Genomic DNA, 19,529 nt, shown 5'->3' on the forward strand with positions numbered 1-19,529 from the left:
TTTTGCAGATTTGCACTACAGTCCATATAACGTGGTTTCCTATGGAACAAATTCTGTAGTGCAAATCTGAAAAATGCAAAAAGCACTAACAATACCAGGGTGTGAATCAGGCCTAAAAACGCAGTGGCTGAACAAATCATCGATGTGACGTGTCCATAGGAAACCATAATAAATGGACGAACCGAGCCTCCGATTGGACAGATTGTATCTTGTGTGGTGAGATCTGCCAATATGTAGTACAAGAGCCTACCTAACTGAATACAAATAGGATGAACTGTCTGTCTCGATCTTGTCTACAGATCGTACAATCAGATCGCACTGTGTGTGTGTGATTAGAACAGACTCCAGACATCACAGGACTCATCACACACACCGCTATCTCTGCTGCCACCTGGCGGCACTACTTCACAGCACACGCCGCATCAATAATCACAGCCATTGCCCGTTTAAATAAAGCTTCTCTACATTGATTCCTCTAGATAACGGGGCTGAGCGGGGGTGAGCTGATGCTTCTAAGAACAGCCCCCTGCAGATTGGTTCTAGCGTTACTGAGTTTAACCAACCAGCGCTAGGGGGTAGGTGCTTAGACGGCTGGATATTTTGATAGGCCAATGCGGTGGCCAGTGAGGACGGGGGAGGTGTTTGCGGGGGCGTGTCTTGAGGCCGCGGTCCAGGAGGTTTTTGGTGCTGAAGCTCAGAACCGGGTTGCCGGGCGGAGGGAGGGGATAGAGAGAGATAGAGAAGCGCCCATACTGAGAGCAGTGCGGAGATCCGGGCCTTGTATAAGAGAGGAGAGGGCGGGGTTATATGATGGGGATGTGGGGACAGGTGTAGGTCATGTGATGTGTATGGTCTCCCCCATTGTATAGTCAGCTCTATGTATGGGCGGTGTGCAGTGACTGTGTGTTGGGGATATAAAGTGATAAGAGGTACATAGGAGGGTCCAGCCATGGGATCCAGCCCAGAACTCACCCCCTACACCTGGGAGGAGGTCCAGAGACGGTGCACCCGTGAGGAGCGATGGCTCGTCATCAACCGCAAGGTCTATGACATCACCACATTCTGCCAGAGGCACCCCGGGGGGCCGAGGGTCATCAGCCACTACGCCGGACAGGACGCCACGGTGAGGGGGGCTATAATAATAATGGGGGGCTACCCGGGACCCACAACCCGGGGGGCCCATTTCACCTACGGGGGGAACACATGTTTATTCATTTTATTTTATGAATTCATTTATTATTTCTATAATATTCTATTCTAGTCTTTTCTATTCTAGTCTTAGTCTATTCTAGTTTTATTCTATTCTATTCTGTGTTCTATTCTAGTCTGTGCTAGTCTATTCTGTTCTAGTCTGTGCTATTTTATTCTGTTCTTGTCTGTGTTCTATTCTATTCTGTGTTCTATTCTAGTCTGTGCTAGTCTATTCTGTTCTAGTCTGTGCTATTTTATTCTATTCTAGTCTGTGTTATTGTATTGTATTCTGTTCTAGTCTGTGTTCTATTCTAGTCTGTGTTCTATTCTAGTCTGTACTATTCTATTCTGTTCTACCCTGTGTTCTATTCTAGTCTGTTCTATTTTGTACTATTCTGTTCTAGTCTGTTCTATTATATTCTATTCTAATCTAGTCCAGTCTGTTCTATTCTATTTTATTCTGTTCTATTCTAATCTGTGTTCTATTCCATTAAATTATAGTCTGTTCTATTCTAGTCGGTTCTATTCTGTTCTATTCTAGTCTGTGTTCTATTCTAGTCTATGCTAGACTATTCTGTTCAAGCCTGTGTTCTATTCTATTCTAGTCTGTGCTATTCTAGTCTGTGTTCTAATCTGTTCTAGTCTGTGTTCTATTATTTTCTAGTATGTTCTATTCTATTCTTGTCTGTGTTCTATTCTGTTCTAGTCTGTGTTCTATTCTATTCTAGTATGTTCTATTCTGTTCTACCCTGTGTTCTATTCTAGTCTGTTCTATTTTGTACTATTCTGTTCTAGTCTGTTCTGTTCTATTATATTCTATGTTAATCTAGTCCAGTCTGTTCTATTCTATCCCGTTCTATTCTATTCTAATCTGCGTTCTATTCCATTCAATTTTAGTCTGTTCTATTCTATTCTAGTCTGTTCTATTCTAGTTGGTTCTAATCTGTTCTATTCTAGTCTGTGTTCTATTTCATGCTATTGTAGTCTGTTCTGTTCTATTCTATTCCAGCTCTACTAGTTACTTTTATCTCTGGGTAAAACTTTCTTTAGTATTGGATAGAGCGGGGGGGGGGGGGGGGGGGGTTAGACCCTCTGCCTGGTGTTTATTGCTGTCTGTGTCCCCATTGGGGAGAGTCGCCCTCTATCTGTACTGGTGACCCTTGTCACCAAAAATAAAAGTGAGAGGGACTCTAAAATTCAGAACACAAGGTAAGAGGAAATCTTCCAATGGGGACCGCTGTCTAAAGGGGACCATACATTATACAATCTGATTGTATCATCTCCTTTAGCTCTGCCATGCACTTGTAGTAGAAGTCCCGGCCTGATTTAATTCAGATTTGAATGGATTGTGTAGGTGTGTCCTCCTTTTGGTAAACCCAGGGAGATTGTACAGAGATTGTATAATATATGGCCAGTTTAAGGCTCACCATACATGTTACAACCAACCTTGGATCCTCCAGATTTATGTAGTATGTAGTAGTAGTAGTAGGACCTTATATATGTAGTCAACTTGTATCCAGTCAGGCAGGCTTTTGTATTGCATAATTGTTAGTGGATCTAAAGGAGATTGTACAATCAGGTTGTACAGTGTGTGGACATACACACTACCATATGATTGTACAATCCCTGTACAATCTCCTTTAGATTTACCAAAACGAGGGCACACCTAAACAATCCATCCAATTTGTATTGAAACAGGCAGGCTCTCGTACAAAACAGTTAATGGTAGATCGGAAGGAGATTTTACAATCAGGTTGTATGGTGTATTGTCACCTTAAGGTGGTCACACACACTGCAATCTGATTGTACAATCCCTGTACAGTCTCTGTAATATGAGGACAGACGTATACGATCCGATCGATTTCTATCCAGTTGCACGGGTCCTTATAGAGATGATGGTAGATCTAACAATCAGATTGCTTTATTATTTTTATATCTCAAAGACAGCAAATCCATCTGCTACTTTATATAATGAAAACTGCTGGAGAGAATCTAATGACTATAAATCGATCGGGGTGATGAGATCCGCACCGTCTGAGGTCCCCCGTACCCCCAGATCTCATCCTCCGCATGTCTTGTTTGGTGCAGATTCTCATCCAAGGGAGAACATTCAGTTCTTATTGCAGATATTCTGTTTAAAAACATTTTAAAGGACAGCAAATGTAAGTCCCAATCATCCCATACTTCGCAGTAGAGATGAATGATACATATACCGATATCGGTGCTGATACCGACTCCTACTCATGAAAATGCTCCCGATACCTGAAACCGATACTTTGCGGTCCATACAAAATGAATGGGCACAGATCGCACTGCAAAGAATTGCAACGATTTGAACAGGAATGTGGTGCGATTCTTGTCTGAATCGCATGTGACTTCCCACGCCACTCCTGTGTGAGTCCAGGCTTGTCATAGTGATTTAGAGCGGTGTGGGAAACCTCCCTGCAGGACGGGTTCCCCCATCTCCGGCTCCCGATCCCCCTATGGACATCTGCGGCTTGGGCTCCCCTTGCCTCTCCCATGGTTTGGTTCCCCGCATCTCCAGCAGCTCTTTCCCCCCAGCCTTCAGTGGTTGGAGCCATCCACTGGATGAACCCCCCGGCCGGTCCCGCTGTACCAGATTGCCGGGCTAGATGGTTTCTGATTGGTCAGCGCTCTCCATGTGACGGTGTTGACCCATTAGAATCCCTGTAGTCTGTACTGTCAGCACTGCAAGAGGAGGAGAGAAAGCCGCGTGAATTTCAAATCCCTGGACCAGTAAAGCGGCTTTTCGGTGTCTGACAGTGGATGGCTCGATCTGCTGGAGGCTGGGGGGACAGAGCCACTGGAGGCTGGGGGGACAGAGCCCCTGGAGGCTGGGGGGACAGAGCCCCTGGAAGCAGGGGGGGGAGAGAGCCACTGGAGGATGGGGGGACAGAGCCACTGGAGGATGGGGGGACAGAGCCACTGGAGGATGGGGGGACAGAGTCACTGGAGGCTGCGGGGACAGAGCCCCTGGAGGCTGGGGGGGGGGAGAGCCACTGGAGGCTGAGGGGACAGAGCCGACTGGAGGCTGGGGGGACAGAGCCCCTGGAGGCTGGGGGGACAGAGCCACTGGAGGCTGAGGGGACAGAGCCACTGGAGGCTGGGGGGAGAGAGCCACTGGAGGCTGGGGGGAGAGAGCCACTGGAGGCTGAGGGGACAGAGCCGACTGGAGGCTGGGGGAACAGAGCCCCTGGAGGCTGGGGGGACAGAGCCACTGGAGGCTGAGGGGACAGAGCCACTGGAGGCTGGGGGGAGAGAGCCACTGGAGGCTGAGGTTACAGAGCCACTGGAGGCTGGGGGGAGAGAGCCACTGGAGGCTGAGGTTACAGAGCCACTGGAGGCTGAAGGGACAGAGCCCCTGGAGGCTGGGGGGACAGAGCCACTGGAGGCTGGGGGGAGAGAGACGCACAGACACGGGCCCATTAGGGTAAATGGCCCATCCCCCCCCGCCCCCCATTAGGGTAAAGTCATTCATCTTTGGGACAGAATCACATGTCTTCTGCCCATAGATCTCAATGGGAGTGCTAGAAATATACCTGTATACAGCACTTCCATTTAAAGTGGTTCTAAAGCCTTAAAGGGTAACTCCACTTTTGTGGGGAAAAAAATAGCAAATAAAGAAAAAATAATATAGCACATATAATTGCGACACAAATCATATTGTAGTTGAATGATGTTAAGAATGACCTTTCCCTTTCAATCTGCAGCTGATGTAATTTTCTGAGAATACATTGCAATATGGCTACATGGGGTTGTTCTGTACACAGAGTTTATACTGACCACTCCCCAGAAACATCATTCCCTGCTTACGTGATTGGCTCATCAATTTTCCCAGAAGTCTGCCTAAGATACAAGTCAGATTTCAGGCATCCCCTGCAACAAAAATGTCATTTTTGGTGAGATACTTTCAGGAGGGTTCCATAGTTTTATGCCAACAGGCTGACTTTAATATGACGTGACCACTGATAGCATTCAGAAATCTGAGCGATCATTCAGGAGCTTATTATAATAGCAGAGTTTGGGATAAAGTTATGATCTTGGGGGAAGATTTTTCTTGGACACATTACACTTCCTTTCACTGAATCAGTTGGCTGATGTTACTTTCAGTCTCTTTTAAGAAAAAAAAGGAGAAATCAGCCTGCTCTGTATATATAAAAATATACACCTGTATATGATGATAGATAGGGTTGCATCGCTAGCGTTTTTTAGCAGCAAGTACGAGTACCAATACTCATGCTCAAATACTCGCCGATACCGAACACCGATACCTTTGGGGTGCAATTTGAGCCTATACAAGATGAATGGGCTCAAATTGCACTACAAAGAAACACATGCGATTTGAACAGGAATGCGGTGTGATTCCTGTCCGAATCACGTTCAGTTTCCCCCACCGCTACTATGTGAACCCAGGCTGGTCACAGTGACTTCAACCTGAATTGACACAAGACAAGTGGGGGAAACCGCATGTGATTCGGATAGGAATCGCACCGCATTCCTGTTCAAATCGCATGTGTTTCTTTGTAGTGCGATTTGAGCCCATTCATTTCGTATAGGCTCAAAGCGCACCGCAAAGGTATCGTACTCGGTATCGGCGAGTACTTGAGCATGAATCACATGCGATTTCCCCTGCCGGTCTTGTGTGAATCCAGACTGAAGTCACTGTGATAAGCCTGGGTTCAAGCAGGAGCGGAGGGGGGAAACACGCATGCGATTCAGACGGGAATCACACCACACTCCTATTCAATGGCATGCAGTTCTTTTTCAGTGCGATTTGAGCAAATTAATTTTGTATGGGCTCAAATCACACCGCAAAGGTATCGGTTTAGGTATCGGAGCATGTCCACAAGTACTCGTGCAAATGCTCAGTATCGGTACTGATACCGGTAACGGTACAACCCTGATAAAGAGGACAAGAAACAAGTAAAAACGTAACCATAAAAAAGAACTATATAAAATAAACTACATAATATAAAATAACATATAATACAAAAAGACATAATGATACAAAATAATTACATAATACAAATGTAACTTCATGTAAACTACATAATACACAATAATGTAACTACCGGAATATCAAGTAAAAAACATACAGTAATACAAAAAACGACATAAATAAAAATACATAATACAATATAATGCAAATGTAACTAAATAAAAATTATATAAATGACATAATACACAATAATGTAACAATATAGAATAAATGATATCATGCAAAAAATTACATAAAATACATATTACAAAATAACAATATAATACAAATGTAAGTACATAAAAATTAGATAAATGACATAATGCACAATGATGTAACAATATAAAATAAATTACATCATACGAAAAATGCAACCCTTATAAAGAAGACAAGAAACAAGTAAAAACTTAACCATAAAAAAGGAACTATATAAAATAAACTACATAATATAAAATAACATATAATAGAAAAAGACAATGATACAAAATAATGACATAATACAAATGTAACTACATGTAAACTACATAATACACAAGAATGTAACTATATCAAGTAAATTACATAATACAAAAAACTACATAAATAAAAATACATAATACAAAATAACAATATAATACAAATGTAACTACATGAAAATTATATAAATGACATAATAAATAATAATGTAACAATATAAAATAAATGACATCATACGGAAAATGACATAAAATACATATTACAAAATAACAATATAATACAAATAAATACAAATGATATAAGTGACATAATACACAAAAATGTAACAATATAAAATAAATGACATCATACGAAAAATGACATAAAATACATATTACAAAATAACAATATAATACAAATAAATACAAATGATATAAATGACATAATACACAATAATGTAACAATATAAAATAAATGACATCATACGAAAAATGACATAAAATACATATTACAAAATAACAATATGATACAAATGTAACTTCTGTATAAAAAAAAACTACATAAAATAAATGATACGAAATAAAGTAACCATATATAGAATAAAAGACAACAACGCAAGATAATAAAAAGCTACATCAATTATCACAATGCAACAGGAAGTGAGAGCATGATGGGTATGTAGCTATTTCTTTATATTTAGTATAATTGTGGGGTGTCTTTACACACTAGTGACACATAATGTACATTTCTATATAGTAATAACTTTATTATTACTTCTTATTGTGTCTTCTGGATATATAATGATATGTGGTGTGTTAAATATATTTTTCTGTAAACTCTTGAGCGGGAAAACGTGGAGAGCGAGTCACTGTGTCCCCGTCCACGTAAGCGCGGTGCCAGTAAAGCATGGATGTTAGATTCTATTCAGTGTCAGGTGTTGGCTTTTCTGTGCTCTGACAACATGTATCCATTGACTGGATTGGTGCAGCCTTGTGGTTCCACCGTCTGCTCAGCCCACTTCCCCACCACTAACCTCTCCTCCTCTTTATCCCCCAGAGGTGGAGCGTGTGTTTTCCTACTAAGCTTGCAGCATCCAGATCTGGTTAACCCTTACCATACCAAAAACAAGGCAAAGCTAAGCTGTGCATCTGTATATCTGAGCTCAGCTGTGTAATTTAGATGTACTAGTATATCGTAAATATTCTACGAGAAGTAGCAGTACCTAAAAAAGTATGTGAGATCATACATATTACCCAGAAAGAGATCCGAAATCATTTCCAGTTTCTTGTATGGTTATCAGACTAGCACAGAAATGATCGCCCAGCATTGTTTTCCTTGTAACTGTTCAGAGTTCCCCTATCAATATTAGATATTTAGGTATTACAGGTGATTTATATAGCACCATCAATTTACGCAAAGCATTACATGTTGTACGTTCACATCAATCCCTGCCTTCAAGGAGCTTACAATCTAAGGTTCCTAACTCACATGCACATATTAGGGCCAATTTAGACAGGAGCTATCTAACCCACCAGCATGTCTTGGAATGTTGGAGGAAACCTGAGCACCCAGAGGAAACCCACACAAGCACATAGAGAACATACAAACTCCATGCAGATAGTATAATGACTGGAATTCAAACCAAGGATCCCAGTGCTGCAAGGCAGAAGTGCTAACCACTGAGCCACTGTGCTGTCCACATGCTAAAGCAGTGGTGGTAAACTTTCTCTATATGGGGGTTGGGGGGGCTCAAGTGCAGCCTTCAACATCTCCAAAGGGCCGCACATAACATGAGTGAATATTCAGTGTCAGAGGCTAAAAACAAACAACAGGATATAGTCAAACACTGTGGATATGATACAGCAGATGGTCAGGGACTATGGACATAACACAAGATGTTCAGAGACTGCAGACATGATACAAGAGATGGTCAGAGACTGTGGACATAATACAAGGGATGGTCAGAGACTGCAGACATGATAGAAGAGATGGTCAGAGACTGCAGACATGATACAAGAGATGGTCAGAGACTGTGGACATGATTCAAGAGATGATAAGAGACTGGAGACATGATACAAGAGATGGTCAGGGACTGCAGACATGATACAAGAGATGGTTAGAGACTGCAGACATAATACAAGAGATGATCACAGACTGCAGACATGATACAAGAGATGGTCAGAGACTGTGGACATTATACAAGGGATAGTCAGAGACTGCGGACATAATACAAGGGATAGTCAGAGACTGCAGACATGATAGAAGAGATGGTCAAAGACTGCAGACATGATACAAGAGATGGTCAGGGACTGCAGACATGATACAAGTGATGGTCAGAGACTGTGGACATAATACAAGGGATGGTCAGAGACTACAGACATGATAGAAGAGATGGTCAGAGACTGCAGACATGATACACGAGATGGTCAGAGACTGTGGACATGATTCAAGAGATGATAAGAGACTGCAGACATGATACAAGAGATGGTTAGAGACTGTGGACATAATACAAGGGATGGTCAGAGACTGCGGACATGATAGAAGAGATGGTCAGGGACTGCAGACATGATACAAGTTATGGTCAGAGACTGTGGACATAATACAAGGGATGGTCAGAGACTGCAGACATGATAGAAGAGATGGTCAGAGATTGCAGACATGATACAAGAGATGGTCACGGACTGCAGACATGATACAGGAGATGGTCACAGACTGCAGACATGATACAAGAGATGGTCAGAGACTGCAGACATGATACAAGAGATGGTCAGGGACTGCAGACATGATACAAGAGTTGGTTAGAGACTGCAGACATAATACAAGAGATGATCACAGACTGCAGACATGATACACAAGATGGTCAGAGACTGTGGACATGATTCAAGAGATGATAAGAGACTGCAGACATGATACAAGAAATGTTAAGAAACTGCAGACATAATACAAGAGATGATCACAGACTGCAGACATGATACAAGAGATGGTCAGGGGCTGCAGACATGATACAAGAGATGGTTAGAGACTGCAGACATGATACAAGAGATGGTTAGAGACTGCAGACATATTACAAGAGATGATCACAGACTGCAGACATGATACAAGAGATGGTCAGGGACTGCAGACCTGATTCAAGAGATGATCACAGACTGCAGACATGATACAAGAGATGGTCAGGGACTGCAGACATGTTACAAGAGATGGTTAGAGACTGCAGACATAATACAAGAGATGATCACAGACTGCAGACATGATACAAGGGATGGTCAGGGACTGCAGACATGATACAGGAGATGGTCACAGACTGCAGACATGATACAAGAGATGGTTAGAGACTGCAGACATGATACAAGAGATGGTCAGGGACTGCAGACATGATACAAGAGATGGTTAGAGACTGCAGACATAATACAAAAGATGATCACAGACTGCAGACATGATACAATAGATGGTCAGGGACTGCAGACATGATACAAGAGATGGTTAGAGACTGCAGACATAATACAAGAGATGATCACAGACTGCAGACATGATACAAGAGATGGTCAGGGACTGCAGACATGATACAAGAGATGGTCAGGGACTGCAGACATGATACAAGAGATGGTTAGAGACTGCAGACATGATACAAGAGATGGTTAGAGACTGCATATATAATATAAGAGATGATCACAGACTGCAGACATGATACAAGAGATGATCAGAGACTACAGACATGATACAGGAGATGGTCACAGACTGCAGACATGATACAAGAAATGATCAGAGACTGCAGGCATTATACAAGAAATGGTCAGAGACTGCAGACATAATACAAGAGATAGTCATAGACTGCAGACATGATACAAGGGATGGTCAGAGACTGCAGACATGATAGAAGAGATGGTCAGAGACTGCAGACATGATACAAGAGATGGTCAGGGACTGCAGACATGATACAGGAGATGGTCACAGACTGCAGACATGATACAAGAGATGGTTAGAGACTGCAGACATGATACAAGAGATGGTCAGGGACTGCAGACATGATACAAGAGATGGTTAGAGACTGCAGACATAATACAAAAGATGATCACAGACTGCAGACATGATACAAGAGATGGTCAGGGACTGCAGACATGATACAAGAGATGGTTAGAGACTGCAGACATAATACAAGAGATGATCACAGACTGCAGACATGATACAAGAGATGGTCAGGGACTGCAGACATGATACAAGAGATGGTTAGAGACTGCAGGCATGATACAAGAGATGGTTAGAGACTGCAGACATAATACAAGAGATGATCACAGACTGCAGACATGATACAAGAGATGATCAGAAACTGCAGACATTATACAAGGGATGGTCAGAGACTGCAGACATGATACAAGAGATAGGGTTCTAAAGTATCATTTGTACATGTAATGTAAAACAGGATTGGGCACAGTAACCAGCTGGTACTGTACCTAACTTTTTTGAAGCCTTTTGTTTTGGTGTCAGCGTAAGATTATGATGTTTGGTTTGTACGGTGGTTATAATTTTTTTAAGTTTCTGAAAGTTATTTAAATTGCCCAAAAATGGGAATAAAAGAATGTCTAGCAATGATGCTCACAGGAGCACTAGGCTGCTCAGTCTGAAGATTACTTAGATGGGTCCTGGTGCGCTGGATTGGACAGCCCAATTGGGTGTGGGATATTTTTTGGTAGTTCTTTTATGTATGGTTCTGTGGTTGGGCCCTTAGAGCACTCTCTTTAGGAGTAGTAAGAAGAGAAGCACTACACTATTATTACTGTCCAGAAATGATGGGTTACAAGCATTGTCCAAAACAGGCTTTAGAATCCCCCCTTCATTAGGGCTTAATGGCTTTTTAAAGTGGTTCTAAATGCATTCTCTGCATTAAGGTAAAAAAAACCTTCCAATGCTAGTTCCCCCCACCCCTCTTTCTGACACTTACTTGACTACTCCATCGATCCAATGTTGTGCCCAGCTGCTCTTCTCTCTCTCTGCTTTCACCTGCTTTGCTCAGAGAAGTGAGAGCCATTATTAGCTCCTGCTGCTGTAAGTAAAATCCTGTGAAGAAACAAAGCAAGGTGTGGGGCAGAGCTGTGCTGTGCATGTCTATGGACTCGCACAGCCCCACTCAGGAGCTCACTCCCATGTGTGCCCCCATAGCATGCAGCTTGCTATAGGGGCATACACAGAAGAGGAGGAGCTGGTGGGGGACCCCGAAGAGAATGTTCAAAGCCGCTCTGGGCAATACCACTGCACAGAACAGGTACGTATAAGCCTCTTTTTTTATTTTAATAAAAAAATAAATAAAATAAAGGTTTACAGTCACTTTAATATAGCTGGAGACTGGTTAGAGGATTAATATCCTGTAACTGGGATTATGTCAAAGAGTCATAAAGCCTTCTCAGGTCACTGGTCTGACAACCTGTGCATTGGGCAGACAGGTCCTTAATGGATGTGGGTACGCATCTTAGAGCTGTATCTAAAATATCAGCATCTCTGACAATAAGCGTCCAGAGTGCTTAAAGCCCAAATCCAACTTATTTTCTATACTCTGAAACATGATGAGGTCATCTTTCTTCTTTTGAGCCATCCTATCTATTGCCCCCATAGAGGAAGTAGCGACAAAGGAGAAGTGGAGTCACTAGACCTTAAAGGGTAATGCGCTGTTTGACCTAAGTAATTTGTTAGGTCCACATCCGAGGAGAGGACAATAATTGTAAAACGCATATACCCTGTTTCCCTGAAAATAAGACCTAGCGTGATTGTCGGTGATGGCTGCACTATAAGCCCTACCCCCCAAATAAGCCCTAGTTAAAGTCCTTGTAGGTCTTATTTTCAGGGTAGGGCTTATTTTCGGGGAAACAGGGTAGGGCTTATTTGGGGGGTAGGGCTTATATTGCAGCCATCACCGACAATCATGCTAGGTCTTATTTTCGGGGAAACAGGGTATAATGACAACGTATGTGCAAAGAAACGCATAAAATTGCTAAATAACAACATAACCTTCAAGTTGCAAAAAAACGCATATAAACTGACATCGCATGTGCAAAATTGCATAGAATCGCATAACCTTCAACCTGCATAAAATAAAAAGGTGCTAATGCTGACAAAATATGAGGTAGAGTCCAACAGTGCACATAAATAGAAAAAATAAAAAAATAAAATGAAAATAAGATGCGACGAAGTACTGTGCTCCAAGTGACAGTCAGTGAAAATACAGTCTTTCAGTGCATAGGTGATGTGAATCCTCTTCAGTGTATAAACACTGGAGCACAGTACTTGACCGCATCTTATTTTCATTTTATTTTTTAACTTTTTCTGTGCACTGTTGGACTCTACCTCATATTTTGTCAGCATTAGCACCTTTTTATTCTATGCAATTTGAAGGTTATGCGATTATGTAGCAATTTTAATGCGTTTCTATGCAATTTTGAACATGCAATGTCACTTTATATGCGTATTTTTGCAACTTGAATGTTATGTAATTATTTTGCAATTTTATGCGTTTCTATGCAATTTTGCACATGGGATATCATTTTATATAGCACTTTAACTAATTTAGCACTTTATTTATGGTACTAATTTTTTCACTAGAGCACCACACCATATATTTATTTTTATTTACTTATTGTTGGTGCGGTTTGACCAGTTCGGTGTCTGCTGCAGCTGGTGTCCCGTTGTTTATTGTTGTCCTGGTAGCGCGGAGATATTCTTTCCTAATTAGGATTTATTTATTGCCATATATATTGGGGTAAATCGAGATTTAATGCACATACAGTGTATAGATAGGTGTTAATAAGTAGCGTGGCATCCTTTATTATATGAATCTATTAGTGTTTGCAGGAATGCATGTAGATGCCTGCAGCAACTTATTGACTGCACCTAAGATTTATTCACAAGAGTTGAGATAGAGCAAAGTATCATTAGTTTAGTATAAATTAAACCTTACCACATATATATATATATATATATATATATACACACACACACACACACATATATATATATATATATATATATATATATATATATATACACACACACACACACAGTATATATACATACACACACATTTTATATATATATATATATATATATATATAAACATATATATATAAACTTTATCAGATGATTTAGAAAAATGATAACTATTTGTATCCCTTTCTCTCTCTTACTCCTCAGGACCCGTTCACTGCATTCCACATTGATAAGGAGTTAGTACAGAAGCATATGAAATGCCTGCTGATTGGGGAGCTGGCGCCTGGACAGCCTTGTGTGGAGCCCAGCAAGAATGTAAGGAGTCCACATGTTCCCTGGCATAAAATTTCTCTGCCCTGTAATTTGTTCCCCCCCCCTTTAGCATTGCTGATGTTTGATTTTTTTTCTCCCACAGGCGGCTATGGTGGAGGATTTCCGCACACTGCGCTCCACCGTGGAACAGATGGATCTTCTTAATCCCAATAAATTATTTTTCTTTGGTGTTCTTCTGCACATTCTGCTGCTGGATGTACTAGGCTGGCTGAATCTGTATTATTTTGGTCCTTCACTCATCCCATTCCTGATCACATCTCTGATCCTAGGCACTGTTCAGGTATTGATCATTCAGTGGTATGGAGTTATTGCAGACTTTGGAAAGCAGCTCTGATCTCAGAAGATCCCACATGCGTGTTCTTGTCATGTAAATGATCAGGTGCTGAGCAAATGTTATAGCTTCTTTGCAACAGAAAATCACCCTGGTTGTTTGCAGAAATGGCAACTAAATCTAAAACCTAAAGTAGAATTCCATTTATGGATATTATATACATAGTTACATTGATCGAGCTTGTACTAATGTAACTATTTATATACTATACCTGTGAGATCCTAATGGAAGCTGGAAATCACTGTAGTAGAGAGCACTACCCCAGTGATCTCCACTTGCCTCCTTGTCTCACACCAAGTGGCTGCTCTGCTGCATTTTGAACACAGGAGGGCATTTGCTCACAAAGACGCCATTCGGAGTATGCTTTGCATTTTTTGAATGAATGCAAAGCATATTCTGATTGGACGAGGTGAAGAGCATGATGTCACCTACCCGCCTCTCCGCCTTGTACATCAGAGAGCGCTTTGAATTAATTCATATATTAAGAAAAATTTTCTTAATGGTGCATGTGCCGAGTGATCAACCTCCTATGTTGAGAATGCTGCAGGTCACTCAACACGGGACCTAAAGCAAGTGGAAATAACTGGAGTAGCAATGTCTACTACAGTGATATCCAGCTTCCGGGGCATCGGCCAGGTATGGTATATACACTGTATTACCAAAAATATTGGGACGCCTGCCTTTACACACATGTGAACTTTAATGGCATCCCAGTCCTAGTCCATAGGGTTCAATATTAAGTTGGCCCACCCTTTACAGCTATAACAGCTTCAACTCCTCTGGGAAGGCTGTCCACAAGGTTTAGGAGTGTGTCTATGGGAATGTTTGACCATTCTTCTAGAATTGCATTTGTGAGGTCAGGCACTGATGTTGGATGAGAAGGCCTGGCTCGCAGTCTCCGCTCTAATTCATCCCAAAGGTGTTCTAGCAGGTTGAGGTCAGGACTCTGTGCAGGCCAGTCAAGTTCCTCCACCCCAAACTTGCTCATTCATGTCTTTATGGACCTTGCTTTGTGCACTGGTCCAAATCATTTGGTGGAGAGGGTATCATGGTGTGGGGTGGTTTTTCAGGGGTTGGGCCTGGCCCCTTACCTCTAGGGATTGGAACTCTTAAGGCGTCAGCATACCAAGACATTTTGGAGACATTCATGCTCCCAACTTTGTGGGAACAGTTTGGGGATGGCCCCTTCTTGTTCCAACATGACTGCGCACCAGTGTACAAAGCAAGGTCCATAAAGACATGGATAAGCGAGTTTGGGGTGGAGGAACTTGACTGGCCTGCACAAAGTCCTGACCTCAACCCGATAGAACACCTTTGGGATGTATTAGAGCAGAGACTGTGAGCCAGGCCTTTCCATCCAACATCAGTGCCTGACCTCACAAATGTGCTTCTGGAAGAATGGTCAAACATTCCCAAAGACACACTCCTAAACCTTGTGGACAGCCTTCCCAGAACAGTTGAAGCTGTTATAGCTGCAAAGGTGGGCCAACTCATTATTGAACCCTACGTACTAAGACTGGGATGCCATTAAAGTTCATGTGCGTGTAAAGGCAGGCCCAATACTTTTGGTAATATAGTGTACATAGTTATATTGGTCCAAGCTGTAAATATGTACAAAATATCCATACCAGAAATTATTCTTTAAAGTGTATGATTCACCTGGTGATCCTGCCATCAACACTTCCTGACCTAGGGTGACAATGCTTTCTCACTATATCAAGGGTCTTCAAACTACGGCCCTCCAGTTGTTCAGGAACTACAATTCCCATCATGCCTAGTCATGTCTGTGAATGTCAGAGTTTTACAATGCCTCATGGGATGTGTAGTTCCGCAACAGCTGGAGGGCCGTAGTTTGAGGATCCCTGCACTATATTGTATGTATAAAGGAGCAGCGTTGTCAATCTAGGACAGGACTATATAACATTTCCTCCTTTGCTCTTCTCCTAAACATGGGGTGGTCCATAACTCCACTGAACTACTACGGCACAGTGCAAACTGATAACAGTCAATGCAGGCCGAAAGTAAAGGAAGTAATCAGCTTACAAGATTTCTGGCAGGACCAACAGATCTTTTTGCACTTATCAAACAGGACTAACAAAATACACCTTCAGTGGTAAATTTAAAGTAGAAGTATAGGCAAAGCTTTTTTCATTCATTTTGAATAGAGTAAGGGAGGATTATAACCCCCGTGAGGTTTTTTTTTGCCATCTGTGTCCCATTAGGGTGGGGAGATTTCCCTTCACTTCCTTTCCCATAGCCAAATTAGGAAGTGAGAGGAAGTCCCTGAAAATTAAAGGAATCTTTTTGAGCCCCCCAGGTTACAAAAACTAGTGTCTCCATCTGCTCATCTGTCTTTAAAGTGGTTGTAAGCCTTAAAAATGTTTACCTTAATGCATTCCCTGCATTTAGTTAAAAAATGTTTCAGCATGTGTATCGCCCCCTCGACCACCCCCACCCCCCCTCATACCTGAGCACAATTTCAATCCAGCTCTGCGCCTGTCTGTAGCAGCTCTTTCCTCTTCTCACTGCTCTCACAGGCTTTGCCAATGGCTTCCACTGCTGTCAGTCAAATCCTGTGTTGAGGGAGTGAGGGGCGGGTCAAGCCTCGCTGTCTGTGTCTATTGATGCAAGCAGCACAGTTCGAGATCAAGCCCGCAGGTGTGCCACCAGAGGAAGCAGCTTCCTCTGGTGGCACACCGAAAAGAGGAGGAGCCCGGAGCGCTGACAGGGGACCTCAGAAGAGGAGAATTGGGGCCACTGTGTGCAATACCACTGCACAGAGCAGGTAGGTATACTATGTTTGTTATCTTAAAGTGATTATAAAGGAAACTTTTTTATTTAAAAAAAATAACAAACATGTTATACTTACCTGCTCTGTGTAGTGGTTTTGCACAGAGCAGCCCTGATCCTCCTCTTCTTGGGTACCTCGCTGGTGCTCTGGGCACCTCAACCTTGCCAAGTGCCTCCATAGCAAGCTGCTTGCTGTGGGGGCACTCGTGCGTGCTTGCTCCTGAGCCATCTCTATGTGTCCATAAGACACAGACAGTGCGGCTCAGCCCTGCTCCAGTCTCACTGGCTGTGATTGACAGCAGTGAGAGCCAATGGCTCCTGCTACTGTATCTCAGCCAAACCTGGAGGGAGAGACCCGGGAGAGCCTTGAGTCTCATGCACATCACTGGATCAAGATCAGGTTTAGGTAAGTATTAGAGGGGACTGAGGGGGGAGTTGCACACTGAAGGTTTTTTACCTTCATGCATAGAATGCACAAAGGTAAAAAAACTTCAGTCTTTACAACCACTTTAAAAGAAAAAAACAAAGTTGACTTTACAAATAATTTGACACTTTCTGAGTTGCTGGTGTAGAACAAGTAGGTAGATCAGGATTTCTGACAACCAGGCAGCTGGCATTTTCATAGGGTCCACAGTGGCATCCCACATAATGCTTTTTATGACAGGTCTCCTTTAGCAAAACAAGTAGAATGCAGGGTAGGAGGTGTTTTTTTTTTGATGGCATGGTAGTTGTGGCATATGGCATCTTTCTTTCATCAGTTTCATCTTTTATTGTGCAGTAAAAATAAGCCCATAATATGCATTTGGGTTTCTAGCCGGAACTTCCCCCCTCCCCCCACCCATCTGGTATCAAAAGGAAATGGAAGAAGCATCCTGCATATCTCAGTGTTGAGAAACGAACTAAAGAAAACTTTGTCTATCTCTGTGTGTCTGGGTAGGATGTCATAGAATGTATACTGAATTATTGGAGTGACAAAGCATTACCAGGGCTGGATCTTCCCTTAGCCATAGTAGGCAAATAGGCTGCTTTTCCTTGTTATCCAAATCTTTTTCCCCCATTATTAGTAGAAATACAGTCATCTTCCAAAGAAAAAAAATTGATTTTATATTCAGTAAGTCAGGCTAAATCCAGTAAAACCAAAAATGATGCTGTGTAGTAGAGGTGATCCTGTTTTGGGGGCCCAAGGTTGTGTGCTTGCACACTGCAGTGATGGAGATTCAGCCGAGTATAGCTGAGCAGTAAAGTGGTTGTAAACCCTTACACATATACCCATTAAAATGACTGGCTTCAGGTGATACACAGAGATTGAACAAATTTTCCTTCATAAGTTACTACATAAATTCCTTTCACGTCCTGTCCCATAGCCAAAACAGGAAGTGAGAGGAAATCCCTGCAAATTAGAGGAATCCCTTGGGGCCCCCCAGGTCACCAAAACTAGTTTTCCCAATAGAGGATTTCCCCTCTATATATTTATTGGGTACTACTCAAAATTTGGGATTTTCTTTTACTTTGACTTTCAGGCTGAGTTCAAACCTATGCGAATTGGATGCCAGTTTCTCCGCATCCAATTCGCATGATAGCAGAGTGTGACCGGCTCTCTATGGAGCCGGTTCACATATCTCCATTGCGGCTGCGGAGCAGCTTGGCTCCATTTCAGGGCCGAATTCAGGCAAAAATCTTTCCCTGATTTCCCTGAAACGGAGAACAGGGATGCACCGGAACCCTGCAGCGCGCCACATCCATCGGAGGTGTGAACCCAGCCTTAATGATAAAGGTAAACAGGACAAATAGAGAGGGTGAATCTCCCTAACTGACACAGACAGCAATAAGAACCTGACAGATGTTCTAATGCCTCTCCACTCTATCCAAAACTAATAAAAGGTTTTGCCTTTGTTGTACTTTAAGGCTGGGTTCACACTATTGCGAATTGGATGCATCCTCATCCAATTTGCAATAGCAGGAGATTTGACAGGCTCTCTATGGAGCCGTTTCACATATCTCTGCAGCGGCTCAGGTGTGACTTTGCACAGGAGCTCTGTGTGTCTTTTGGTCCGTTTCAGGAAACGGAGAACTGGGACGCACCGAACCCCTGCTGTGAGCCGCAGGCAAAGATAATTTGAACCCAGCCTAAGTCATCAGTTACATAGTTAGGTTGCAAATAGGCAGAAGTTCATCTAGTTCAACCAGTTGAAAAAATTTACAGTATGTCTTTAATCACATTTGACGTTGATTAACACCCTCTCCCCATTCTTTCACAGGCTCAGGCCGGGTGGCTGCAACATGACTTTGGCCACCTGTCAGTTTTCAGCAAGTCAAAGTGGAATCACCTAGTACACCATTTTGTGATCGGACAGTTGAAGGTGGGTGTGATCGGTAATCAGATTCATATAAACTATATGACTGTATTAATAATTCAATATTGTCAAAATTATTGGGATGGCCAGTCAAGTTCCTCCAGCCCAAACTCACTCCTCCATG

At 42.4% G+C, this 19,529-nt stretch overlaps 1 protein-coding gene across 2 annotated transcripts in view; it reads left to right on the forward strand.

The window, feature by feature from the left end:
- The first annotated feature begins 616 nt into the window (after positions 1 to 616).
- Positions 617 to 19,529, forward strand: part of LOC141112134 (acyl-CoA (8-3)-desaturase-like) — a 40,074-nt gene continuing 21,161 nt past the window's right edge. The window contains exons 1-4 of one of the 2 annotated variants that reach the window (XM_073604617.1): positions 617 to 1,123; positions 13,802 to 13,912; positions 14,013 to 14,210; positions 19,310 to 19,411. In XM_073604617.1, the coding sequence (XP_073460718.1) occupies positions 950 to 1,123; positions 13,802 to 13,912; positions 14,013 to 14,210; positions 19,310 to 19,411 (585 nt within the window). In that variant the 5' untranslated portion in view covers positions 617 to 949. The remainder of the gene's footprint in view (positions 1,124 to 13,801; positions 13,913 to 14,012; positions 14,211 to 19,309; positions 19,412 to 19,529) is intronic. The other variant, XM_073604616.1, reaches the window with a different exon arrangement.

The sequence above is a fragment of the Aquarana catesbeiana genome, linkage group LG11, assembly GCF_042186555.1.
Source record: "Aquarana catesbeiana isolate 2022-GZ linkage group LG11, ASM4218655v1, whole genome shotgun sequence".
NCBI lineage: Eukaryota > Metazoa > Chordata > Amphibia > Anura > Ranidae > Aquarana > Aquarana catesbeiana.